General features: G+C 39.0%; 1 protein-coding gene across 1 annotated transcript in view; it reads right to left on the bottom strand.

Moving 5' to 3' along the window:
* Positions 1-26,972, bottom strand: part of LOC311296611 (alpha-2-macroglobulin-like) — a 33,831-nt gene extending 6,859 nt beyond the window's left edge. Inside the window, exons 1-17 of the mRNA XM_084418455.1 lie at positions 26,676-26,972; positions 23,453-23,633; positions 23,190-23,346; positions 22,465-22,517; positions 22,332-22,352; positions 21,977-22,142; positions 11,599-11,683; positions 11,307-11,418; positions 11,046-11,193; positions 10,822-10,931; positions 10,559-10,729; positions 10,235-10,471; positions 7,953-8,162; positions 7,709-7,858; positions 7,350-7,466; positions 656-734; positions 97-241 (exon numbers count right to left, since the gene is read on the bottom strand). Coding sequence (XP_084274581.1) covers positions 97-241; positions 656-734; positions 7,350-7,466; positions 7,709-7,858; positions 7,953-8,162; positions 10,235-10,471; positions 10,559-10,729; positions 10,822-10,931; positions 11,046-11,193; positions 11,307-11,418; positions 11,599-11,683; positions 21,977-22,142; positions 22,332-22,352; positions 22,465-22,517; positions 23,190-23,346; positions 23,453-23,633; positions 26,676-26,761 — 2,228 coding nt within the window. The 5' untranslated portion in view covers positions 26,762-26,972. The remainder of the gene's footprint in view (positions 1-96; positions 242-655; positions 735-7,349; positions 7,467-7,708; positions 7,859-7,952; positions 8,163-10,234; positions 10,472-10,558; positions 10,730-10,821; positions 10,932-11,045; positions 11,194-11,306; positions 11,419-11,598; positions 11,684-21,976; positions 22,143-22,331; positions 22,353-22,464; positions 22,518-23,189; positions 23,347-23,452; positions 23,634-26,675) is intronic.
* Positions 26,973-27,580: the final 608 nt, after the last annotated feature.

The following is a 27,580-nucleotide window of genomic DNA, read 5'->3' as shown; positions in this document are numbered from 1 at the left end:
CAAGCAAGGTATTTTCTGTCCTGTGGGCGAGATGGGAGGAGATGATGTATTAAATATAAGATATGATGTTAAATGTACTGATTATGCTTTAAATACCCCACTTCAGCAAGTTCCCAGAGCCACGTTTCTGGAAAGACCGTTCGAATCGTCACTGCTGGAGAATCAGGTGTTGAATCAGTTCTTTCAAATGTACCATCTATTAAATAAACTGGTTGAGGCCGTGGCCTTCTACGGACATAAACTGAAAAAAAGTGATATTTTGTAGTGATTTGTATGTGAAGAGTACGTCAAAATGATTTATTCTATATCCAGTCATAAGTAAATATAAAATGGAAAGCAGATCATTATTTTAATACACATATTTTCACATATATTAAACGTTTCAGTTTATTTAGTTTTAATATTTTAAGGCTGCAAAAGTTATATAGTTTTATAGATGAGTTTATCTTACCAATATTAACACTGATTTAAAGTTCACTAACCCCCCTAACACATCTCTATAATTGTGGAATTGTGTGAGTTTCACAATTTCACAAATTGAATATATTTGATTTTTTATATATATATATATATATATATATATATATATTTAATAACAAGCACCAATATATTAAAACATTACAGCTTGGACTGTAATAACAGTACATGTACCTACCTATTATACACTCATGGAGTCGCACATAAAAATTTGATGCCATCTTCAATCCCACTTTCTTCCACATGGTGTAGTACTCCTGAAAAGACGTATAAGGATTAAAGAAAAATGAAATAAAAGAGAGCGCTGCAGTGATGGCTTCTTTGTTGGTGTATTTACTCAGAATGAATGATAAGAGAATATGCATATAACAAAAACTCAAAAACATTACATTCTCAACATGTATATCACTTTTTTCACAGTAATGACTCGTTGTAGAAATAAGTGACTTTAAACATTCGGTAACGCTTTAGATTACAGCCCGGAAAGTACTGCATAATTAAAATGAAAGTACAGTGTAACTTTCGGTAATTACAGTTTACCTATAAAGTACTTACGTGTAAGTATAGGGGAACAATATGTAAAGTCTTGGGAGTAAAGGTGTAACAACCAGGAAAATACTGCGTTATTAAAACGAAATTACAGTGTAACTTTCGGTAATTACAGTGTACCTATAAAGTGCGTACGTGTAAGTATAGGGGAATAATATGTAAAGTTTTGGGAATAAAGGGGTAACAACCAGGAAAATAACAAATTATTTTTACTGTAAGTATTCCATGTAGTTACAGGGTAAGTATGACATTGTGGGCTGTAAATTAAAGTGGTGTTTCTTACCCTCTTGTTTCATGTAGTTACAGGGTAAGTATGACATTGTGGGCTGTAAATTAAAGTGGTGCTTCTTACCCTCTTGTTTCATGTAGTTACAGGGTAAGTATGACATTGCGGGCTGTAAATTAAAGTGGTGTTTCTTACCCTCTTGTTTCATGTAGTTACAGGGTAAGTATGACATTGCGGGCTGTAAATTAAAGTGGTGTTTCTTACCCTCTTGTTCCATGTAGTTACAGGGTAAGTATGACATTGCGGGCTGTAAATTAAAGTGGTGTTTCTTACCCTCTTGTTGCATGTAGTTACAGGGTAAGTATGACATTGCGGGCTGTAAATTAAAGTGGTGTTTCTTACCCTCTTGTTCCATGTAGTTACAGGGTAAGTATGACATTGCGGGCTGTAAATTAAAGTGGTGTTTCTTACCCTCTTGTTGCATGTAGTTACAGGGTAAGTATGACATTGCGGGCTGTAAATTAAAGTGGTGTTTCTTACCCTCTTGTTCCATGTAGTTACAGGGTAAGTATGACATTGCGGGCTGTAAATTAAAGTGGTGTTTCTTACCCTCTTGTTCCATGTAGTTACAGAGTAAGTATTACATTGCGGGCTGTAAATTAAAGTGGTGCTTCTTACCCTCTTGTTTCATGTAGTTACAGGGTAAGTACAAAAAAAAAACCACATGTACACACACAATCTGACATCACTTGGAAAACCTTTATTTGAAAAACAACTTATTTCAAAACAGATTTACAACATATTACACTTCTTATTTATTTAATTTATTATAATATTTTTTAAATCAACTTTTCATTTCAAATACTAAAGTCCTGACAGAAAGTAGCATGTTTTGTCCTTTTTTGTTTCTCTTGCATGGCTTCCTCCTCCTCCTCTTGGTCCTCCTCTTCTTTTTCTATCGTTCCACTGATTAGCCTAATCTTAAGGAGTCTTTTTCTATTCTGTATTATGTATTAAAAGAAAATACAGTAGCCTACACCCAGAAATGTTATCATAATTTCATCTTTTCGCTACCGACCAACTGTCACCAGCGAGTGCATGAGAGTCGGCTTCATAGGGTCGGCTTGAATGGCTTCGCGTTTGGTGAAGCTTTAAGCGTTCATTGCATTCTCGCGGGAGTTTGATGTGAAACGTGCGCGAGAACTGGTGTCTCTGTTCTTCTGCATGGTTTGTTTTTCATTATTATTATCTGTTATTGTTTGTATTTTGTTGTGAGCAATAATAAAAACATTAAAAAATAATAATAATTCAACATTGGTTTTTCGGTGCGCTTACGTCACGCTTTAAGCCTCTGTTATACTCCAGTTTGGATGCATACACGACAGCTGCCCACAGCTCGGACGCGGACAACTTGTATTTATACTTTCTCTCAACCCTCTCATGAACGCGCAGGTGACAGTTGGTCGGAAGCGATAGTCTACAGTTTAAAAATTTAAAATATTTGGTATTTTTCTTACAAACGGAAACCAAGCAAGAGAAACAAAGTGCTGTAAATCTGTTTTGAAATAAGTTGTTTTTCAAATAAAGTTTTCCGAGTGATATCAGATTGTGTGTGTGTGTGTGTGTATGTGTTTTTATTGTACTTACCCTGTAACTACATGAAACAAGAGGGTAAGAAGCACCACTTTAATTTACAGCCCGCAATGTCATTCTTACCCCGTAACTACATGAAACAAGAGGGTAAGAAGCACCACTTTAATTTACAGCCTGCAATGTCATACTTACCCTGTAACTACATGGAACAAGAGTATATTTTCCCAGCATTTAAAAAAAAAAAAGGTTGCAATAGTTTAACTTGCCTTGAAACTTAATCAGTGCACCTTTGCCATAATAACAAATTAGCCTACTTTATAAATGCACTGATATGTACCCCGTAATAAAAAAAAAAAGCCTTTATGTATTTTTATACACTATTATTACAAAAAGGTGCAGTGTATGTACTCGCTAAATTGCTCCCAAAAGTAAGATTCTAAAATACTTAGTATAAATAATTTGCCTAAATAATTTGTTATTTTCCTGGTTGTTACCCCTTTATTCACAAAACGTTACATATTATTCCCCTATACTTACACGTACGCACTTTATAGGTACACTGTAATTACCGAAAGTTACACTGTAATTTTGTTTTAATTACGCAGTATTTTCCTGGTTGTTACACCTTTATTCCCAAGACTTTACATATTGTTCCCCTATACTTACACGTAAGTACTTTATAGGTAAACTGTAATTACCGAAAGTTACACTGTACTTTCATTTTAATTACGCAGTACTTTCCGGGCTGTAATCTAAAGCGTTACCAAACATTCCATCACACTAGAAGGAAAAAGAAAAATATGATCAACAAGCTATTTAACACTCTCTCTGTACAGTTCTAAAAACATACTTTAAAGGTATGTACTCTTTTTGTGAAGAAAAGGTATTTACTTTTGAATGTGTAGCAAAAAAGTAGGCAAGCTTTGGGACATACTTCATCATCTTCATCGGACGGATCTGTCGCGTGCATCCTGTCACGTAAACTGCCCTGTCAATCATCTTGTCATCTTGTTAAAATCCTCTATTAAATCTAATTTAATTTCCTACCGTTTCAGAGAGAAATGTAGTAGCACGTTCATCTGCCGGGGTCTTTTATGGAGACTGTCCTCATGTGTTTGCAATTTGAATATAATAATGCATTTAAAAGTTGATGCGCTTCACCAACGGACGTCGCTCAAATGCCTCTGGGCGCAATTGGATAGAACTAAAACCAATGAGAGTGATATCGTCATTGTGTAAAGCCCGCCTCAACGTTTCTGATTGGTGCCGCGATTTTGACGGATTAGAAATGGGCTTGAATGGGCTCTTTGCCAGACTACTTGCAGAGCAAATCTAAATTTGCTGGAAGTTGTCTGGGTTTTCCCAGGCTACAGTTCTCATGCTCTAGCCCCAAAATGACGTGTGGCATTTACAGCTGGTAGTAACACTATAATCTCATGCTTTTTACAAACAAAATAAAACGGAAACAACATCATGTACTCTCATACACTCAAATAACATTGACATAATGACCATTTATAATGAATAGCGGGCTATCGCGCTAAATGCGAAACACTCATGCTAACCATGTGCTCAGGCATACTAAACTCATGACACACTATTAATATAGTAAAAAACAACTACTTTAAACACACACAACTCATCAGTATTGCATTAACAATGTTTATACTCAAAATCGAAGTGTGTTAGTTACGTGAAAAGGAGTATAAGGATTAAAGAAAAAGAATTTATCAGTATTACAGTTATTTGGGGGGAAATTTTAATAATTTCATTGCAAGCTGATTTAAGGTGTGCCCCTAAATTTTCTGCTTGCGCTCCTAAAATTTTCAGTCAGGGGCTACAACGCTCCTAGTAAATAAAGTTAGGCCCTCTCCCAAATGGAACCATAGACAGTATATAAACCCCAGGTTTCAAAAGAGAAAAGTGAAGCAAATTAGAAGCACTCACTTCCTGATGGCTGAGCATACTGCACAGACTCAAACTGAGCTTGACGACGTGGATGTGACGTGAGCAACCTGTCTGACGGCTGTAAGTCTTCTAGTAGCTGTGCCAAGCGAAATCTGAATAATTCCCTTCCGAATCTCGCAGAGACGGAGAGCGTGAGTAGGAGCTGTCCATGAGCTAGGAGCAGGAGCAACTTTATGAATCTCTATGGGCTTCTCCCTTGACTTTATCAGACTTTATGCCTCCACGTCCCCCCGATTGACTGCGAGCTTCTCCTCCTGTCTATACGGTAATTTCCAGAGAGTCGTATGGTTATGACGCAATCATTAGCCTGTTTTTACAAAAACTGCTTCTATGGGGCCATAACGTAAGATATAAGGTAATGGAGCCTTTTATACATTGTCGTGTTTCTTTTGAAATAAATAATGGACAAATGGAGTCTTTAAACGCCTCAGATGTAAAGTTATTTGCTGTCAAAATGATGCCAAAATGAATGGGAGTCAATGGAATGATAACAGCAGGTGATGGCTTGTTAGCCAATGGTGCCCCCCGGGGGTGGTACGGAATTCGAGAGCTCGATTACCCCCCTGAATGGAAAAAGCACTAAGCACTCGCGGTCTTCCTCTGAGTCCACACTTTCGTGACGTAATGCCGCTTTGACTGTCGGGAAGAAGTCTGCTGCGGCAAAAGTGCGCATCAAGGGCGCAAATCAACCACATGGGGGCGCTCGCGAGCACCCTTCTGAGATTTAAAAATGACAAATGGGACACACTACAGTAGGGGTGACCCTGAATAGTCGAAGATTCGATGCTTCGATAGGAGGAGCCTGATTCGATCTCACGGTCGAATCTTCGCAGAGGTGTTATGAAACGAAGATCATGCCACTTTGGCTATATGAGGGCGCTCAATGTCTGATTTCACAAAGAACTACCGGTTTTCTGTCAATACTTTAATATTCAGCCTAATATGATAATGCTGTATATAAAAATGTGCAAAGAAAGAAGCTTTTAATAAATATTTTTTAACGTGTGTGAATAAATCCAAACACCCCGTGCCATATTTAAGTTTCACTTTCAATCCGTGACCGACAGAGGAGCGTCTTCGCGGCAAGGATTTAAATCTTTAACAATGTCTGGGATAAGAAAATCTAAAGTGTGGATGTACGCCATCAGAAAGGATATTCTCCAAGGCTGGATTTAGCATCAGGAAAACCATGATCGCACTTCTGCCCCGGCCAACGTTAACAAGTTTCACGTTAGAATGTATTTTATCCGCGCGCACAATTTGAAGAGACTCCAACGGACACAGACAGAGTGAAAGACTGGATTTGTTCTCTCGATCAGGTAGGGTAGCCTACAAGTGATTTCAAAACTTTTAAGCCGGTTCTAATTAGATTTTTGGATGCTGTGAACATTTTTAGCTAAAAAGACTGCCGCTTCAGTTTAGCATTTATTGTTGTTTCTGCAGTTAAAAAGACAAAGTTGAAAATTCTGGCTACTATCGTTATTTTAATAATTTCTTTTATTTTATTTATTGATCTATCAGGGTTATCTAATCTAACTATTTGTGGCTTGTGTTTTGAATATATGTTCCCCTGCACTTTAGGCATTTTGCACACATTTGCTCATCTTGTGACTTGATTCTGATTTATTTCGTTTTGTATTTTTATTTATTAGAAAGGTATATTCTGTTCTAATTTCAATTTAGTAAATTAATTGTTTATTTTTTCGGTGCATCGATGTTGTGCTGTACTTAGAGCCTGCTCGCACAGGTAATTTAGCCGATTTAATTTGATTTGCATGTGAAATGCAAATCCTGTCTGCAGTGTGGCCTTTCTGGAGTTATGTTATTTCTTAGTTTTATTGATCCAAAATGTTTTTATACATTTTCTTCTATATCTTTGTGTGATTTTCTGTACATCACGGCTTTGAAATGTTAAAGCCCCGCCCCCAGCCCCACCCCCATACACATGATTCGACTATTAGTCGACTATAGGCAAGAGTTGACGATTCTGATTCGACTATGAAAATCCATTGTCGGGGATCCCCTACACTACAGTCTCACTGCAGTCTCACACTGCAGTTCAATCCACAAGACCGAAAGTGCACATGAAGTGTGCCATTTGGGACAGGGCCTTTGTTGGTGTATTTACTCTCAGAATGAAGCACATCACGGGCGCGTGCGCCACCCACTGAAGTGTGCGATGACGTAATCATGCTGGTATGCCAAGCGAAAATAATTAATTAAATAAATGCACATAACACTCTTTTTAAACATAAAGCACAAATAAGAAATCGAACAGTATTTAAAAGTATTAGAAAAATTACATTTTACATATATATATATTATAAAGGAATTGAAGAAATTGTACGAACATAAACAGCTTGTACTCACTATATTACAATGGCAATGATGGACCACAATAAAAGTCATGAAAATACAAATTACTTTCAAATTTCAGTATAACCATGAAGGCTTTTTATGCATTTACTTACACGTGCAGTATATACTCTCCCAATCATTATCTACTTCACTGCCACACATATAATCCAACTGTTACCTTTAAGGATTTATAACCAATTGAGTATTTCCACAAACGCATATTCCAACACTCCCAGTCATCTTCAACAGTCTCAGGGTAATCTGACTCCGATTGCACTGGCAGCAGGCTGAAGATCTGTGACGGGATCATGTTCACACACTATCAGTATGATTTCTAAATAATACATGTATTTCCAACTAAATTTTATTTTCATTTTGATGAGAAAGAATTAAGATTAATGCTAGATTTCCTGAGATCAAAATGTCAGCTGATGGATCATAGCAGCAATAAGTAAAATCTGTTATCATTAGATTGACACTGTAGATTCCCACTATGAAGACACATTTAATCAACACTGAATCTTAAAGCATCTAGACCTTGTCAGCATCCAGACGTTCTCCTGACTTCAGGATCAGGACGCTCTGATCTACAGCACTGAGGCCACACAGTGAACCAGGCTGAGCTGAGAGCTGGAGAGTGTTTTTCTCACCGGGAACTGCTTTAGCAGGAGAAAACTGCAGAGATACCTGTGACATACAGGGAATAGGATTATATTTATATTTTAGAAATGAGTCAGTAATACAGTTTAAAGAGGCTCATTTCTAAAGCTACAATGCATACCTTGTTTTTGAAACACTTTTCAATGTTGAAATCTTTGCTACTAGCCACAACCGTTTCACTGGGGAGAACACAGTACGCCAGAATCTGCACTACAGGAGCCAGATCTAGACTAATAGACAGTTTGAATGACATTGAGCCCCTTGCTCCATCAGAAATCTTCACTTCAACCTTCTCATATCCATGATGAACAATCACTCCTCTGGACAAGACCTGAAACAGACAGATGACACTCTGATAACAAACTGACTAGTGCAGCCAAATAATACTGTTAAACAAAACCATCTCTGTGATAATGTACATACTGCACATACACTCACCTAAATGATTATTAGGAACACCTGTTCAATTTCTCATTAATGCAATTATCTAATCAACCAATCACATGGCAGTTGCTTCAATGCATTTAGGGGTGTGGTCCTGGTCAAGACAATCTCCTGAACTCCAAACTGAATGTCAGAATGGGAAAGAAAGGTGATTTAAGCAATTTTGAGCGTGGCATGGTTGTTGGTGCCAGACGGGCCGGTCTGAGTATTTCACAATCTGCTCAGTTACTGGGATTTTCACGCACAACCATTTCTAGGGTTTACAAAGAATGGTGTGAAAAGGGAAAAACATCCAGTATGCGGCAGTCCTGTGGGCGAAAATGCCTTGTTGATGCTAGTATGCAACTAAATCAGCATACTATCATCTGAAAAATATTGCAAGAATTAGATGCTTTGTCTCCAGACAAGACTTAGAGAAACTTGTTCATGCTTTCATCACCAGCAGGGTGGATTATTGTAATGGACTCCTCACTGGCCTTCCCAAAAAGACCATAAGACAGTTGCAGCTCATACAGAACGCTGCCGCCAGGATTCTGAGCAGAACCAGAAAATATGAACATATCACACCAGTCCTCAGGTCTTTACACTGGCTCCCAGTTAAATTTAGGATTGATTTTAAAGTATTATTACTGGTATATAAATCATTCAATGGCCTAGGACCTCAATACATTGCAGATATGCTCACTGAATATAAACCCAACAGATCACTCAGATCATTAGGATCATATCAGCTAGAAATACCAAGGGTTCACTCTAAGCATGGCGAGTCCGCTTTTAGCTATTATGCCAGCCGCAGCTGGAACCAGCTTCCAGAGGAGATCAGACGTGCTCCTACAGTAGTCACATTCAAATCCAGACTCAAAACACATCTGTTTAACTATGCATTTACTGAATGAGCACTGTGCCAATGTTCGTCCGACTGTTTGTACTGTATTTTATTTTGTATTCTTCTAAACTGTTTTAACTATTCTTATTTCTTTTTATTATTTTAATTTCTTCTATGTAAAGCACTTTGAATTGCCATTGTGTATGAAATGTGCTATATAAATAAACTTGCCTTGCCTTGCCTTGCTAGAGGTCAGAGGAGAATGGGCCGACTGATTCAAGCTGATAGAAGAGCAACTTTGACTGAAATAACCACTCGTTACAACCGAGGTATGCAGCAAACCATTTGTGAAGCCACATCACGCACAACCTTGAGGCGGATGGGCTACAACAGCAGAAGACCCCACCGGGTACCACTCATCTCCACTACAAATAGGAAAAAGAGGCTACAATTTGCACGAGCTCACCAAAATTGGACAGTTGAAGACTGGAAAAATGTTGCCTGGTCTGATGAGTCTCGATTTCTGTTGAGACATTCAGATGGTAGAGTCAGAATTTGGCGTAAACAGAATGAGAACATGGATCCATCATGCCTTGTTACCACTGTGCAGGCTGGTGGTGGTGGTGTAATGGTGTGGGGGATGTTTTCTTGGCACACTTTAGGCCCCTTAGTGCCAATTGGGCATCGTTTAAATGCCACGGCCTACCTGAGCATTGTTTCTGACCATGTCCATCCCTTTATGACCACCATGTACCCATCCTCTGATGGCTACTTCCAGTAGGATAATGCACCATGTCACAAAGCTCGAATCATTTCAAATTGGTTTCTTGAACATGACAATGAGTTCACTGTACTAAAATGGACCCCAGTCACCAGATCTCAGCCCAATAGAGCATCTTTGGGATGTGGTGGAACGGGAGCTTCGTGCCCTGGATGTGCATCCCACAAATCTCCATCAACTGCAAGATGCTATCCTATCAATATGGGCCAACATTTCTAAAGAATGCTTTCAGCACCTTGTTGAATCAATGCCACGTAGAATTAAGGCAGTTCTGAAGGCGAAAGGGGGTCAAACACAGTATTAGTATGGTGTTCCTAATAATCCTTTAGGTGAGTGTATAGTATATTCTCACCATATAGACGATGTCAGTTTTGAAGTTTTTAATTGTCTCTCCAACAAAATAATACTTGATGGTGACAGTAAACTCAGAGTCACACTTTAATGGTTGTTCAGTATTCTCTATAATCAATTCACTTCGTGATGGGGTGCGTGGAGAGGCAGGTTGGAAGAGCTTGACTGTTTTTTTATCGGAAGCGATGTAAGGCGTGTCGTCGTGTCCAAAACCACGGACCTCTTGATAGACACTTGCCTAGATTACAAAAAATCTGAAATAACTCATGTAACTAAACTCTTCATGCAATACAAAAGAAAATTAAGTGAACACAAAATATCTTACTATTAGATCAATATCACTTTTAGAAAGACTGGATGTATTAAGAGAGAAGTTGGCCAGTCCATCGCTGTCTGTAATGAGATTTAGGAGCAGTTTTGGGGACCAAGTGTGACCCTCCATAAGATAGACCTTTTTGTTTTGAATTGGTGCACCTTTGAAATTTGAGAGTTTTATCTGTTGAAAATAAGATTTTGAAGGAATCAATTAAGGAATAATTCCGTACATATCAATGGTGTTAAACTGAGACAAACGGATTTTAGACTTACTTTTCCTTCAATAACTGATCCATGTTCATATGTTTTGGGCAGGTCAGTAAATGTGACTTTACCAATTTCATAAGTGAGAGATACATAGTCAGATTTTGTCATGGTGATCTCTGTAAATAGTCAAAACACCTACATAAATATTTATTCAAATAAAAGTAAAATGTCAAAAATGAGAAATACAAGAAATGTAGGTAACAGAGATCTGACCAAATTGAACAGCTCACCTGTTCCTTCTTCTGCAACCATTGCCTCAACATGAAGAGAATTCTGCATCGCACGCAGTGGAGATAGTTGCCAAAGACCTTTTACCAGTGTGACGTTCAAAAAGAGTGATGGATCTAAGGTATGGATGGCACAGCCTGTCTTTTTTATCTAATTATAATGAATGAACACAAATATAACTATTAACAGAAGAGTGGTTTAATTAGATAAATGTATTAAAGATAATGTATTAAAGATAATGTACTGTGTTTCAACTCACATACCTCAATGGTTTCCTCTAAACACCCTGAATTTGTGTAAAAGGAAACGTGGAACCGTAACTCACGGCACACTTTCACCCGTGATTTACCAGGTACAGGCTGTCCATAAGTGTATCTGTGAAAAAGGTACAAGCAACTGATCTACAGCCCAGGGTTGAGTTAAGAAACTAATATATTAGGATGGGGGGTTAAAGTATGAAAATAAAAAAATAATAATACAATTAACAATTAAATGAAAGTGTGAATGGAAGAGCACTTTGCTTTTTTAATGCAGGAAAAAAAAGAAACCACTCACTTTCCGCAAACCTCAATTATCAGTTTCTCCTCTTCAACACTTAATTTATTTGGGCTTTTTACAGTAACTTCAAACTTAGGCAAAACTAGAAGTCAGAAGGCAGAAATCAGAGTTATTAGTACTCAATTTATATATTAAAAATTAAAATATAAACATATTATTTAAACTCTTCCCATGCAAAACTACAAATTGTCTGTTCCCTTTCAAGAGAACTCTGCTGCATCATAAGTTACGAAACTATGGGAACACCTCTGCGTGATTGCGTCTTGAAGCACGTGTGAAATCAGTCCAATGGTTTGGCGGAACGTCATAGGCGGGAGACATCATGACCTGGAAGGTATAAAGCACCCCTGAACCAAACAATGTCAGCTTCTGTTTCTTCAGCAAGCTGTCTGTGTTACTCTATCTGTCATATTTGGGGTTGTGTGCCTATATATCAATATATATTTCCTCTCTCAGGATCAGGAAGCCCGCTCTGCAGTTTCTTCCGCCCTGAGTGAGGGCCCGGTGCTTCATTTATCTTCCTCTGAGGAGGTTGGTGTACTGAGAGTCGATGCAGGAGAGTCTGAAGATTCGCCACTTCACTCTCCTGGGTACAAAGTGAAGGCTAGTGAAGGGGGGGGGGGGAGCTACTCATTTATTTAATTATTTAATTGATTGATTTTATCATGGGGAATGACGTGTGCAAAATCTAAATCTCTGTCCATCATTTTTCAAACAATTATTGATAAAGCGAATTTTTGCACAATATAGGAAATATTTACATTTACATTTACATTTACATTTAGTCATTTAGCAGACGCTTTTATCCAAAGCGACTTACAAATCAGGACTAAATTAAGCGAGTCGTCATGAAGAGGCAAAAAAAGACAACAACGCAAGAAGTGTTCAGAATACGAAGTTCAGGCATTATTCAGAGTAGCATAAGCATGATAAGTGGGATTTTAAGGGAAAGGTTTTTTTTTTTTTTTTTTTTTTTAATGAGTTTAGGTGCTCATGGAAGAGATGGGTTTTCAGCTGTTTTTTGAATGTTGTCAGGGATTCAGCATTCCGGATGAGGGTGGGGAGAGTGTTCCACCAGCATGGAACTGTGAATGAGAATGATCTGGAAAGTGATCTTGTGGCTTTCTGTGATGGAACCACGAGACGTCGCTTGTTGATTGATCGTAGGCGTCTGGTGGGGATGTAGGCTCGTAGGAGTGAGTGAAGGTAGGAGGGAGCTGAGCCTGTGATAGATCTGTAAGCAAGCGTCAATGCCTTGAACTTGATGCGAGCAGCGAGAGGTAGCCAGTGCAGAGAGATTAACAGAGGAGTGACGTGGGCCCTCTTGGGCTCGTTGAAGACAAGACGAGCTGCAGCATTCTGGATCATCTGAAGAGGTTTGGTAGCACATGCTGGAAGTCCGGCCAGAAGAGCATTGCAGTAGTCAAGCCTAGAAATGACCAGGGCCTGGACGAGGAGTTGTGTTGCGTGCTCAGTTAGGAAAGGCCTGATCTTCCTGATGTTGTGCAGCGCAAACCTGCATGATCGAGCTGTCTTTGAAATGTGATCTGTGAAGGTCAGCTGGTCATCAAACGTTACTCCCAGATTTCTGACCGACCTTGATGGTGTGATTGATGATGAATCAAGCTGGATGGTGAAGTCGTGCTGTAGAGACGGATTGGCAGGGAGGACGAGCAGCTCAGTCTTTGCCAGGTTGAGCTGCAGGTGATGTTCCTTCATCCATGTGGAGATGTCTGCCAGACAGCTCGAGACTCGTGCAGCTACTGTGGGATCATCTGGTCGAAATGAGAGGAAGAGTTGTGTGTCATCAGCATAGCAGTGGTAGGAGAAACCATGTGCCTGTATGATGTGTCCCAGTGATGTAGTGTAGATGGAGAAGAGGAGGGGACCGAGAACTGAACCCTGGGGAACCCCTGTGGTCAGTTGATGTGCTCTGGATACCTCGCCTCTCCATGCGACTTTGAAGGACCTACCTGTGAGATAGGATTCAAACCAGTCGAGTGAAGTTCCTGTGATGCCCAGTGATGAGAGGCTGGACATAAGGATCTGATGGTTCACGGTGTCGAAGGCAGCAGACAGATCAAGGAGAATGAGGAGTGAAGATTTGGAAGCAGCTTTTGCAATCCGTAGGGCTTCTGTGACCGACAGTAATGCAGTCTCAGTTGAATGCCCTTTCTTGAAGCCAGATTGGTTGACATCCAGCTGGTTGTTTAGAGACAAGAAGGATGTTACTTGGTTGAAAACAGCTCTTTCAAGTGTTTTTGCAATGAATGGTAGGAGAGAGATGGGTCTGTAATTCTCTACAAAAGATGTGTTTAGCGTTGGTTTTTTAAGCAGTGGAGTGACCCGAGCCTGCTTGAATGCTGTAGGGAAGGTGCCAGTATGGAGGGATGAGTTGATGATGTGTGTGATATTATATACATTATTATATATTTACATATTATATATTTACATTTTAAACCATGAAGGTGAGTCAGTGGTTATCACAAAAGCAATGTGCATACTTTGTTCTAGATTTATGGTGGTGAAGAAGTCTCAAACCCCAGTCAATTAATTACTACAGAAAGTGAAAGCAAAAACATTTGACACTGCATTAACGGTTCATATTCTTTCAGAGACGAGGAGAGCTGAATCTACTTCAACGTGCTGATAATGGCATATAGGCCTAGGCTAACTGTCTTAATTTATTTTCTTAATATTTCTCTTGTGGCCCATAAGTAGTTAAAAAATTAGAAGAGAAGTATTTCGTTTTAATCAAGTTGTTTTTTAAATGAGGAGTAAGCTAATCTAACTAATCTTTTATTTTCCTCGCAGCTCTTTGGTAATGGGGTGATGCGCTTTAAAGCTTTTCGGGGAAAACTTCTTCTGATCATCGTCTATCGGCGCATCAGCACACTGCGTCTATCAACTGAGCATCGTCTATCGGCACAACCTGGCACGGTGGTTTTTGTGGGGCCCTCCAACAAGCGCTTTTGAGCGATCTTTCCCCTGATTCAGCATCATCCCTTAAGGCCCCGACCTAGGCTTATGCAGCAGCAGGTCAGTCTGGTGCATGTCTGCATACTATGGGCATTTTGCAGGCATAACAGACCGACCTGCTTAAAGACCTTGATGAGGGGGAGGGGCTTTACTCAAGCCATGATCTGGTTCTACGGGCCATAGTATGGCCGCTCTGGAAGCCTCAGAGAGACATTTGTGGCTTAATCTAACATTAAAGAAAGTGACAAATATATCTGTTGGATGCCCCGCTTTCTCCTGTGGGACTCTTTGGCGACTCCTTTAATTCAGTCGTCGAGAGGTTCCAGAAGGCTAAAAAGCAGGTGGTGGCATTCCAGCAGGTCTTCCCTTGTCGATCAAAGGTCTCAAAAGGCTGCTGGGCGGAAGCAGCCCCAGGTGCTCTCAAGCTCTTCATACAGGGCGCAACAAAAACAGAAAGTGTTGTTTCTCGTGCCCCGCCGCAGAAAGAATGGGGGCAGGGTAAGCGCTCAAAGCCTCAACCTGGCAAAGATAAAACGGATCTGAGGAATGTCATCATTACAAGGAAGGCTTCAGCTAAGAGGTTCTAACGCCAGTGTCAGACCTCTGAGGGCTGGCCCATTCGAGGAGAAGTGGTTCACACCTCATCTTACGGTGCCCACTTCTCTCCAGTGCCCTCAGGGGGCCGTTCTGCCAACCCAACTAGTCAGTATCCCAATGTACATCTGGGAACGTAGCGTAATGTAGTACAGAATTCAGTTTTGTTCTCGTTCTCCTCGCTTTCACAGGGTTCTGCCCACTATGGTGGGTCCAGAGAAGTCTCTGGTTATGGAACAAGATGTGAGAACTTTCTTGGGGAATGGGGCCATAGAATGTGTTCCCCACCAGAATTCGGATTTTAAAGCCGGTATTTCATTGTTCCAAAAAAGAATGTCCGATTTATTTGCACCATGTAAATCGTGCGGCCAAAAGCTAAAGTTAAAAATGTTAACTTTAAAGCAAATCGTGACCATAATCAGTACAGAGGATTGGTTTGTTATGATAGACCTCAAAAATGCATACTTCCACATATCCATCCTTCAAAACCACAGGAAGTTCCTCAGGTTTGCTTTAGGGGGCAACGTGTTCCAGTACAGGGTTCTTCCTTTTGGCTAGCACTGTCATCTTGCACTTTCAAGAAAGGCGTGGATGTTGCACTGGCTCCTCTGCGACTCCAGGGCATTCGCGTGTTGAATTACATCGACGATTGGTTGATACAAGCTCATTCAGAGCACATGGCGTTTTAACATCGAAATGTTGTCCTCGCTCATATGAAAGAGCAGGGGTTGAGGCAGAACGTAAAGAAGAGTGTTCTTTCTCCAGTACAGAGAACCACCTTTTTGGGCGTAATGTAGGATTCTGTGATGATGCAGGTACGTTTCTCTCCTGCACACATAATCCTCTCAGCATTAAAAGAACTGAAGCTAGGCCAGTCACGCACTGTCAAACAGTTTCAAAGATTGTCGGCAGCAGCAGCCAACATCATACATTTTGGCCTGTTGTACATGAGACCCCTGCAGTGGTGGCTCAAGACAGGGGATTTTCCCCAAGGGGCAATCCATTCCACATGATCAAGGTTACAAGAAGATGTCTTTGTTCCTTGACGATGTGGAGGAAACCCTGGTTCTCCTCCAAAGGCCCAGTGTTATGACTTCCTTGTCATCACGTTATGTTAATGACGGATGCTTCTCTCACGTGTTGGGGAGCAGTCCTGGAGGGCCACTCATCCCAGGGTCTGTGGAAGTGCGTTTTCTGATCTACGGGGGACATGTTCTTGTCCATTTAGACAACACATCGGTGGTCGCTTAGGTTGAGACAAGGGCTGAGGCCCGAGGAATGGAGACTTTACCCCGAGGTGGTGGGTCTTCTATGAAGGAGGAAGAGAAGTGGAAGAGGACATATTAGTGTCTCAAGAATGACACACTGTCCGCTTTGGTTCTGTCTGACTCATCCAGCCCTACTAGCGTTGAATACCATTATGCCTGTATGCATTTCCCCCGGTCACAATGCTCCCGAGTTATGGAGAGAGTTTGCCGGGAGGGTGCCCATCTACTGTTGGTGGCTCCTCTTTGGTGCCAACTCACATCTGGTTTTTAGACTTGATATCCCTCCTCTATGGCTCCCTTAAGGAGATTCTGATCAGGAGGGACCTTCTGTGTCAGGCTGGGGCTAAATATTTAACTCCCGTCCAGAGGAAAGTTGTGGGTTTGAGTCATAGAGTCAGCTATTCGGCTGCTCCCTTTGAGCCTGTCAAGGAGGTTTCAGGAAAATTTCTGACCTTGAAAGCTTTATTTCTTTTGGCCATTACTTCTCTCAAGAGGATTGGAGATCTACAAGCCCTTTCGTTTTCCACTTCGTGTTTGCATTTTTGTTGTAAGCGCACTGGGTAGTACATTAACATTAATAATTATATGTAGGGAATTTTAATAATTAATCAGGAATATGATTAATATATATATTGCATATTACAGTTACATTAAATTATCGAGACTGAAAATAGATCGATTGTCTATATGAATAACCAATCACAACGAATTATAATTCCTCATTCAGATATCAGTAGTCTACTTCAGATCATTATATGAAATAACCCTTAATGGAAATTAATGTAATTATCAAACAGTGGTTTGTCCCGCAAACGGCCGTAAGATTAACTTATCAACTACTCACTAAAGTTATCACTTCTTATAATTTCAGGAAGAACAGTTTCTGGCGGTGAAACTATTCTCCTGTCCTTATAAAATTTAGGTTACTGAAAAGTAACAAATCAGCTTTGTAGCTTTAGATCGAAACATCTCATTGACCTGGTTATATGAGCATTTTAGACAGAAACAATCAAGCATATAATGGTTTTAATAATTACTAATTACTACATCGAACTAAGGAATACAAATTCTACAATTTACACGAGTATGCATATAACAATACAAACAGTAAACACAATACAAGACAAAACGGATAACAGATGACAGAGAGAGAGGATGAAAGGGTGAGCGAGAGAAAGTGAAAGCAAAATGTGCGATCCGAGAGAGATCACAGTATGGCAGAAATCACAGACCAGGTAACCTTTGAGAGAGACAACAATAAATCAAATCACATTAAAAGTTCCATAAAACTATACTTTCAAAATGGTTCTCTTTGTTGCTTAAGAACGCAGAGTCGTGCTCGTGCGTGTGTCATTAAGAGCAGCGTGCGTGTTCCATCGTGTCTTTTGGGGCAAGCAGACTCGCAGGAAGATTTAAAGGTTCACCGACCGTGAAGTTACCAACGAAACAATTCAGAGCTCATCTCCCTCGTGGAGGGAGAGGCGAATATGAAAATAAAACTTAGTAAAGAAAAGAAAAACGAAGATGAGAATTCCCTCAGGAGCCATGGAACCGGAAGTTCTCTCAGACGAAGTGCTCGTGCATGCTTCCTTAAGGAAGAGGAGCTGAACCGCGGGAATTTCAACAGAGTCCTTGTCTTTGAGTTGAAGTTGCCGGCTACGTTCGCTTCACTGAACGTAGGGAGAGTCCGAAGACGAAAATAAAGAAAAGACTTAAAGAAAAATAAAAGAGAAATGAAGAAAAGCTCCCGAAGGAGCCATGGATCTTGAAAACTTCTCACAGAAAAAGTGCCCGTGCGTGCGTCCTTAAGGAAGAGGAGCTGAACCGCGGGAATTTCAAAAGAGTCTTTTTCTTTGAGTTGGAGTTGCCGGCTACGTTCGCTTCACTGAACGTAGGTAGAGTCCGAAGACGAAAATAAAGAAAAGACTTCAAGAAAAGAAAAGAGAAACAGAGAAAGCTCCCTAAAAGGGAGCCATGGATCTTCTCTCACTGAACGTAGAGGGTTCGTAAAAAGTGCTCCCCGAAGAACTCTAGGTCGGTCTTCTTATGGAAAGACTTAATGTACGCCTACTTTGCGTCCGCGGACCAATCATCTTAGAGCATCTCGGGCGGGAAGAGTTCTTCTTTGTCTTGTCAGGAGAACTTATTTGCATAGTTGATGATGGTATAAAATTTCGTCATTTCTACCCAGGAAGATTGAACACACAGAACAATACATTTTACTGTAATCTCCTATGTATGAGTGGTTCAGTCAAAACAAGACAGTTAAACAGATACCAAGAATGGCAGGTAAAGGTAGAAGAAACATAAAGTTCCATTCATATGCAGAATTACACACATTTAAAGTTTGATTAACACACGATAAAATTGCAGATACTCCAATTTGATATGGGAAGACATCTAAGCACAAAAAGGAATACATTTAAAACATTTAGAGGTACTTTTCTCTGAAAAGTTCCATGGATGGTGTTTGTGTGTGTGTGTGTGTGTGTGTGTGTGTGTGTGTGTGTGTGTGTGTGTTAATGTGTGTGTTGGAATGTGTGTGTTTTGTGATTTCTCAGTCTCCGGGGGTTGTAAAGTGTTATCCTCTAGAAAGGGGGGGGGTCGGGTTACAAGACCATGATTCTATTTGAGACATTAACTAGGAGAAACACTTCCAAGTTACAAATCAGAAAATCATGACCATGGCATGAAAGGGCTAACCAAACATGCATATAGGAAGGTACATATATTAAAAGGATATTTTCTATCCTAGGTTACATACAAAGGATGTTTCTTTGTGTGTGGGTGTATGGATTGTCTATAGAGAGTTTCGTTATCTCTCTGGTCATCTCTTTGAAGCTCCCCACAGGGGAAGAAGAATGTTGGTTTCAGGTTCTGGAGTGTCTCTGAGATGCAATAGGTGTCGGGAGAGCTGTAAAAGTTGCCACCAGCGCAGACCTAGCAGCTCTGGGGCTATGAGTTACATTTACAGGTTAAACGTTAAAAGTTCTCCCAAAATGTATAATGACAAGGCTTCGGGAGTTTTGTGTGCAGGGAGAACAGAATCATGATTCTTGCACATCTGTTACAATGGTAAAGGCTTTTTTTCACCCTAGGTTGGGCTATATTCCTAAGGTCCTCACTAACGTGCCCAGATCTGTAGTGCTGCAGGCCTTCTGTCCTACGCCCAGACCAGGAGAAATGAAAAGTGCTTTGCCTGGTTAGGGCGCTTGATGCTTACGTTCACAGAGCTGCCGTGTGGCATAAATCTGATCAACTCTTTGAATGCTTTGGGTCGCCCAGAAAGGCGTACCCAGCATCTAAGCAGAGAATGAGTAAGTGAGTTGTCGAGGTTATCTCTCTTGCTTATGAATTGGCCGGTCAGCCTTCTCCCTTAGCTGTCCGGGCCATTCTACTAGGAGTGTGGCAGCTTTTAAAGCCTTGATCTCTGGGGCCTCTCTTCATGATGTTTGTGTTGCAGCGGGCTGGTCCTCTCCGCACACATTCGTCAGATTCTATGACCTTAACCTGGGCACCACCCCTGGCTTCCAGGTGCTTCAGTCTTAGTTGTGCTCCAGACAGGGCCGGAGTGGGGCCACTTTTCAGCCCGGGAGTTTCAGGCCCAAGACCGGCTCTCTTTTTTTATGGTGGAATTCCAAATGAGCACTTTTTCCAAATTGGATAAATGAAGCAACAGTTCAGCTCTTACTATTATGTAGTTTTTATTAATACCATGGTTCAACAAATAATGTTAAGGTTAAATAATAATTCACTTAAGCTGAGAAGTTAACAAAAAATATTCCACTATTCCACAAGGAGAGGTTGATAAATTAACAAAAGCAGAAAGAAAGAAAGAAAGAAAGAAAGAAAGAAAGAAAGAAAGAAAGAAAGAAAGAAAGAAAGAAAGCATTTGAAATGTATCCCACTCTTCCACAAAGAGGCATATTGAACTAATGTTTACAGATTTATTTGTATTCAAAAATATTCAAAAATAATGCTTTTTTAATCAAAAAACGTGATACCTACTCTCAGATAAATGAGGCCTATGATTAATCAGATGCAAATAGAAATATAAAACCAGTCCTAATTGAAAGAAAACAAGTTGACAAAAAGATTGAATCCAATATTGGGTTATAATATAGTATAATGAGAGATTTATAAGCTATTTTTTGTAGACAGGTCATTTTTGACCGGGAACACCACAAGTGTGACTATGTGCCATTTTGTACAAAATAAAAGGTTTTCAAAACAAATTTCCTGGTGAAAATTAAAGTAGACTAGTGTGGTCAACAGTGCAAATTTTTTCATATTTTATGTAATATTTACAAATTTGTTGAAGATTGAATCCAATATTGGGTGATTATATAGCATAACAAGTGATTTATAAGCTATTTTTTGTAGGACGGTCATTTTTGACTGGGAACACAAAAGGTGTTATAGGGTTTTGAACACAACCTGAGGGTTAAATAACTTTAATTCATATTGTTTACTCTGGTATCCTCTCTACCTGTCCCTGTAGTCATCATGGCCTCCTCATTTTCAGCGGGTGACTGGCTTATCTGCTGCTCAGAAGCTACAAAAAAATAATTAAGAGGTCATTTTACTGCATACACAGATCAAGCTTGAGTTTTGTTATCAATATTAAATTGCATAATATTTGCAAAGTCTATGAATCGCAATGTATTGGGTGATACAAAAAGGCTAATATTTTAATAAAATTTTATATTTTGCTTGTGAAAAGGTTGACAACGCTACAACGGTATTAGCTGAATAATTACGTTGCTAATGCTAATCATTACTAGACCTATCTTTCTTTACCTGTTACCACTTGTGTTTGTCCTCTTGAAAATAAATCTGTAAGTTTGGCACATTTGGCAACATCCTCCTCCAGTGCCTTTCTTTTTTTCAACCTGGCTTTTTCAGGGGAGGGGAGGGGAGGGGAGGGGAGAACTCCCTCTCATGGTACAACCCATGCAGAGGCTGCGCGCTGCGGTGTCAGAATCCGGAACGTGTGTAGCCTAATGTAACTAACGTGACAAATGTGGAAAAAATAAATCCTCGACCTGCCCAAAAGTGAAGCGGCCCACCGGGAATTCTCCCGATTCTCCCGATTACCCACCCCGGGGCCTGGCTCCAGATATTATTCACACTAGACAAGCACTGGTCAGTATGGCATAGTAGGTATTAACGTTCCCATAGTATTGTAACTTACAACGCAACGTCAGTTCCCTTGAAAGGGAATGCCTCGGTTACGACCGTAACATCGGTTCCCTGAAGAGGGAACGAGATGCTGCATTGCTCCGCCATAACTTATTTCACTTCACTTCACTTACTTCATGACTTACTTCAGCCTATCAGAAGCTGACATTGTTTGGTTCAGGGGTGCTTTAATACCTTCCTGTGACGTCACGCCCCATGATGTTCCGCCACACCATTGGACTGATTTCACACGTGCTTCAAGACGCAATCACGCAGACGTTCCAATAGTGTCGTAACTTATGACACTCTTCAGGGAACCAAGGTTACCGTCTTAAGTCGTTTTTATGACTTACCATATTCTTTCACTTCAAAATCACGTGAGATCATCCTGTCACCAATAAAAGCCTTCAGTTTGTACATGCCTTGACGGGCCTCTGGGTTTAATTCATAAGAACGCTGCAAAATCCACCTTGTTGAAGAAACATTTGTCCATTGGCCAATCCGGTTACCTTCACTGTCCTGTTTAATAGCAAAGACACAGTGCAGATATGTTGTGACAGTCAGCTACACATATCCTGACTATCAATGAAGAAATATATAATTACCCTACTGAAAATACAATAATTGCAAATATAACCGAAATTCTAGTTTTAATCAGATTTAAAAGGTGTGTTTGTTATGACTGCACAGAAGGTTTTGTGTTCTTACCTCAAGAACCACTGTACTATACTGTGAAAGAGCAAATAGTAATTAAAGATTAAAAGACAAATATTTGTTTATTTATTAAACGTGTATTCAACAATGCAAGAGAAAATAAAGATGCCAGATAAACACATCAGACCTGCTGATCAAGGGGTACAAAGTTTGTATCCATGGTAACAACTCTGAAGTTCACTGTAAAATAGAAATGTGTATTAAAAAACTTCACTTTTGATGTCTTCAGCTCTTATGAAAGGGACAATTGCTTACAGTCATATTTCTCTCCTGTAAATTACCAAACTGTGTGTGAACCGTATTAAGTGTCAAATACAGGGCTGACAACTCTATTCTGCTGCTGGGTGAATGTGTCTTTTGAGCCAAATTTAACTAGCTGTCACAGTTGCCTGTTTTAGCCATAATGTTACAAAAATGTCTGACAATTTGCTCCAGCTGACCAGTTAGAATCAAGTAGGCCTATCCCAGACAGCTATGAGGTTTATTACATGTAATGATTTATATCAGGGGTGTCAAACTCCTGTAGGGCTTCAGAGTTTAGTCCAAACCCTGTTGATTTCAAATAACCCTGAAGGACCTGATCAGGTACATTTAATAATTAGGGTTAAAGCTAAACTCTGCAGGGCTGTGGGCTCTCCAAGAACACCCCTAATCTATAGTATCCATATATTTCATATAATATAAAGTCACACAGATACTATTACAGTATTCCTTTATTTCAGTACATCAGATTGTTGCCTGATCATAGTGTGCTTTACTTATATGTGCTACATCAGCTGTGATCAGGGTTTAGATGTCAGTGACACCAGCATTATTTACTGAGCTTTAGCCTTTGAGACATTCACAGCTCACCTGTCTGTCCTGGAGTATAGATGGGTTTATCAGTCTGGATAAAAGTCACAGGATTGTAAGGCTTGAACATGACTTTTCTCTCTTCAGTCGTTCTGAAAGTCTCTCCCTGAAGTTCAACCTTCATTTTCTGCACTGATTCTGCCTTGACCAGAGGAGCCTGATGAGAAATAATTTCCTGTATTCACAACCTGCCACAAAAACTAGATGCATTATGATGAAACATATTTGATAATATTCATTATGTGCATATTTTGATGGCAGACCTTGAAGTTAAAGCAGCGATGAAACTCTTCCTCAGCTTTCTCCTGCAGCAGTAATGTGCTCTGGACACCATGAACCAGATGAATGTTCATGACAAGGCTTTCATTGGGCTTGAGAAGACTTGCACACAGTCTGGCCTCAGATCCCGACTTAATCACTGCAGGAAACGTCACCATGAAATATCTGTCCAGAGAAAATTATCATACAATATTGGTTAGATGTAATGAGAAAAATAAAACATAAACTGGGAGCGAAAATCAATACAGTTAATTTACTATTGATCAATTGAAAATATGAATATGAAAAGTGTGAATAAAAGAACAAACTGTGTATTAAGTCTGGTGACTAAATTCTTTATATCTGTACGTTTATTCAGAGAATTGCTCTTAAAAATACACTGCCATTAAAAAAATCTGTCACTGTCATTAATTTTAAATGATCTTATGCCTTAAGTTGTCTCTTAACCTTCTTGCTGCATTAGGACATTTTTGGTCATTTTCAGTTTAATTTCTTTGTCCATTTTGGCTGTTTTAATGCAAATGGTATGTAATTTGGCAAAATTGTGACTTTTTGGATAAATTTAAAAATTTTGATCCCATGTTGCATAATATGTATAACACACACTGTGTAGATCAAATAGGAACATATAGCACCATAATGACCAAAAATGGCCCATCGAAACCCATTAAAACGTTGTTTAAAGCCGGGCCGTCATTAATACATGAATCATGACTTGTGTTGAAACATCCTTTCATTTTGAAGCAAAAGCATTATATTTGCATTATATAGTGTATTCCACCAGATGATGTCACTACATAGGTATTCCCTATGGGGGGAAATGCAGGTTATTTTCCTGGTTTCCACTAGGGGCACTATTGCCTGTGTTATGAAGCATTTTAATGGCTCAATGATCTAAAATGATGTTTCTGAGTATGTGTGTATGTCTGAGAGCAATGTGTGTCTGCGTTGACAAAAGTGTGTGTGTGAGTGTGTGTGTGTGTGTGTAGGGCCTAAATATAATACATGGTGTTTAAGCTAGTGACAAAAATCAATATCCTGAAGGTCATATTTTACCCTTTCTGTCTATACTCTCTCTCTCTCTCTCTCTCTCTCTCTCTCTCTCTCTCTCTCTCTCTCTCTCTCTCTCTCTCTCTCTCTCTCTCTCTCTCTCTCTCTCTCTCTCTCTCTCTCTGTGTGTGTGTGTGTGTGCGTGTGTGTGTGTGTCGGTGGTGTAGGATGTGTGTGTAGGCGTGTATGTGTGTGTGTGCATTTAGCAAGAAAAAGAGCTTGTCACTGCATTGTTTTCTTTCGGTTTGATTCATGCGTATTTTACGCACAGACATGAACCTTTGACACAGCTTTGTTTTTTTTAGCAGTCTATGTTTCAAAGTTAATTGATAATTTCTCACCTACGTAGAGGCACAAACACAGCCATGCAGTGAGTCCTTAGACAATAATAACACCTTGCATCTTGCGGCAACACAAAGATGTAGCTGCGAGGGATCCAAAACAAAGTCTGCCTTTGTTTTGGATTAGAATAGTTGAGAAATCAGTGTTTATACAAGTGCGGTTGATGCAAAAGTTATAAAGCTGTGTACCTCTTTGGTGCGGCCATTTCACACTCGACAAGATGAAGAAAACCTACACGACCACCGAAGCAGTGGACTGCGTTACTGAACCAAGGGAATAATAATATACCTGGATAAGGTATGTGCTATTAGCAACAGTAACTCACACATTTATTTATATACACATCTTTATGTGGTTTTCTAAAATATAGGCATATTTAGTACTAAGTTTATCATGCATTTTTTTCTCTTGTGTTTTTTTTTTTTCTCTTATAACTTGGGCCAAAAAATAGATACATGTTATTCATGTTATTCATTCACAAGAAAAATCTCCACCACCTGCTCGAAATGTGGCATTTACATCTGTAAGGAGCATGCATTGCAATTCTGCAGCTCCTGCAAATGAGCTGAACAATGACCCCATTTTGTTTTGAAGTTTTTGATACGTTTGATATGTTTATAGAATTTAGAAAAATAAAAATTAATGTTCATGGTGATCTTGTAGTTTTGCTTTCTTTCTAGAGCAAATTTCGATGTGTAGGGAGACAGGCACAGGTTATAGTCACCTAGTAGAAATCAGGACAATGTTTGCAATACTGCAGATGTTTGCAGTATGTCAATTATATGAAAAATGGTACCAACTGGTGGAAAACAGTAAAAAGTAAATATTTTACCCCAAGGCTTGGTAATGAAAGGGAATTTGAATAGAAATTATGATTTTATGATATTATGACAGTTGGTTCAAAAATTGATATTTTAATGGGTTTAAATAGGATCAAATTTGTCCTTAACGCGCTGTGTGATTTAAAAAAAAAAAATCTGACATAGCACAAAAAATAAAAATGCACCAAAAATAATGTTGCTGCTAATCTTTGACATATTCAAGACTGTGATAATCCAAAGCCAAGGTTTTCTCTTTGCATTTAGTATATGGAAAATAATTAAATTTTTGTGTTTTTTCCTCTTATACAAATTGATGGTATCGTCACCAAAACTGGAATTTAAAGGGTTAAAATCCTGAAATTAAATACATATTTGGTAGTTATGATAAGGACTGATGATGGTTAAAAGATTTAACTCAGTAAAAGTGGAAAATAATAATAATATATCATATTTTAGGCAGTGTTTAATATGTGAGCATTGTTGGTCCTTAACGTGCTAAGTGTGTTTTTTTGTGTGTGTTTTTTTAAATCTGACATAACACAAAAAATTTAAATGCGTAAAAATCAATGTTGCTGCTAATCATGGACATATACCAGGCTGTGATAATTCCCTCCCAAGAAATCAGCATGTAGTACACAATTGTTTTTGTTTTTTCAATTTTTTATGTTTTTCCCATCGATAAAAACAGTGGCATCATGTAAACAAATGGCATTTAAAATTCTGAAAATTAAATAAATATTTGGTAGTTATTTTCAGGACTGATGTTGGTTAAAATATTTAACTCAGTGAAAGTGGAAAAAAATTATAATATATAATAGTTTTATGGCATCTTTGTACCTTAATGCACTCATGTCCTAAAATATATAATAAGGCATAAAGGTTAAACAGTAAACCTCTACTGTGCAACACAGATCAGTTAAATAAATACAGGAGAAATCAAGACATTTCTTACACACTGACTATTGGTATACTAATAATTTTAACCTTAACTTACGGCCCTGATGTTTGTCCATTGACACAGATCAGGAGGAAAGAGAGCAGAAGGAGCCCTTTCCAAAAGCAGCCAATATTCAGAGCCATGATGACGAGCGATCATCCACAGCATGAGATGAACTGGACCGTCTCTTTTAAAGGGACTCTCATGCTGTTATATCCTTAGTAAGAAGGAACGAAAGGCATTCTTAAATATGGAATTATTTAATGAACAATAGAAGTAGCAAAATAGAACAGCGCAGATAGCAGCTTGTGTAACACCATAGATATATACACTAGATGTCGCCTTGGCTACGGCAGTTCATTGGAACGAATGCGTCAATAGAGCTGCCATCTTGGAACAGGGGAGCCCCTCCTCTTTAATGCATCAGCGTCAATGTAGGCAAAGGTCTAACGGAAATAAAATCACCATAAATCGTCATGAATGCGATTTTCTAGTTTTTTTTTGGTTCGTTCCAACGGTCAGACATGTATTTATCATTGAGTCCAGAGAAAATGTAAGGATTGATATTAAGATAATCTACTTCTTTTTCAAAATAATAATGCATAGTGCCAGTAGGCCTAAGTTTATTAGTCTTCCACTTGAGTAAACTTAGAATGAACTATCGCTACTTAAACTATATATATATATATATATATATATATATATATATATATATATATATATATATATATATATATATATATATATATATATATATATATATATATATATGAGCAAAACTTGGCCACTAAATATTTCATATTAAATTATTTTAATGATCACAATTCAAGTTTTAATTTTATCAAATTGAACAAGCGCAACATTCAGCATTCAATCAAATATTCTAAAATATGTATTATTAATAATAATATTATTTCAACATAATATCTCGTTATTTCGACATAATATGTGTGGGTGCAACA

Source organism: Rutilus rutilus (genome assembly GCF_951802725.1).
Source record: "Rutilus rutilus genome assembly, chromosome: 9".
NCBI classification, from domain to species: domain Eukaryota; kingdom Metazoa; phylum Chordata; class Actinopteri; order Cypriniformes; family Leuciscidae; genus Rutilus; species Rutilus rutilus.
The sequence above is the reverse complement of the archived record's forward strand: the minus strand, read 5'-3'. Positions and strand labels throughout refer to the sequence as shown.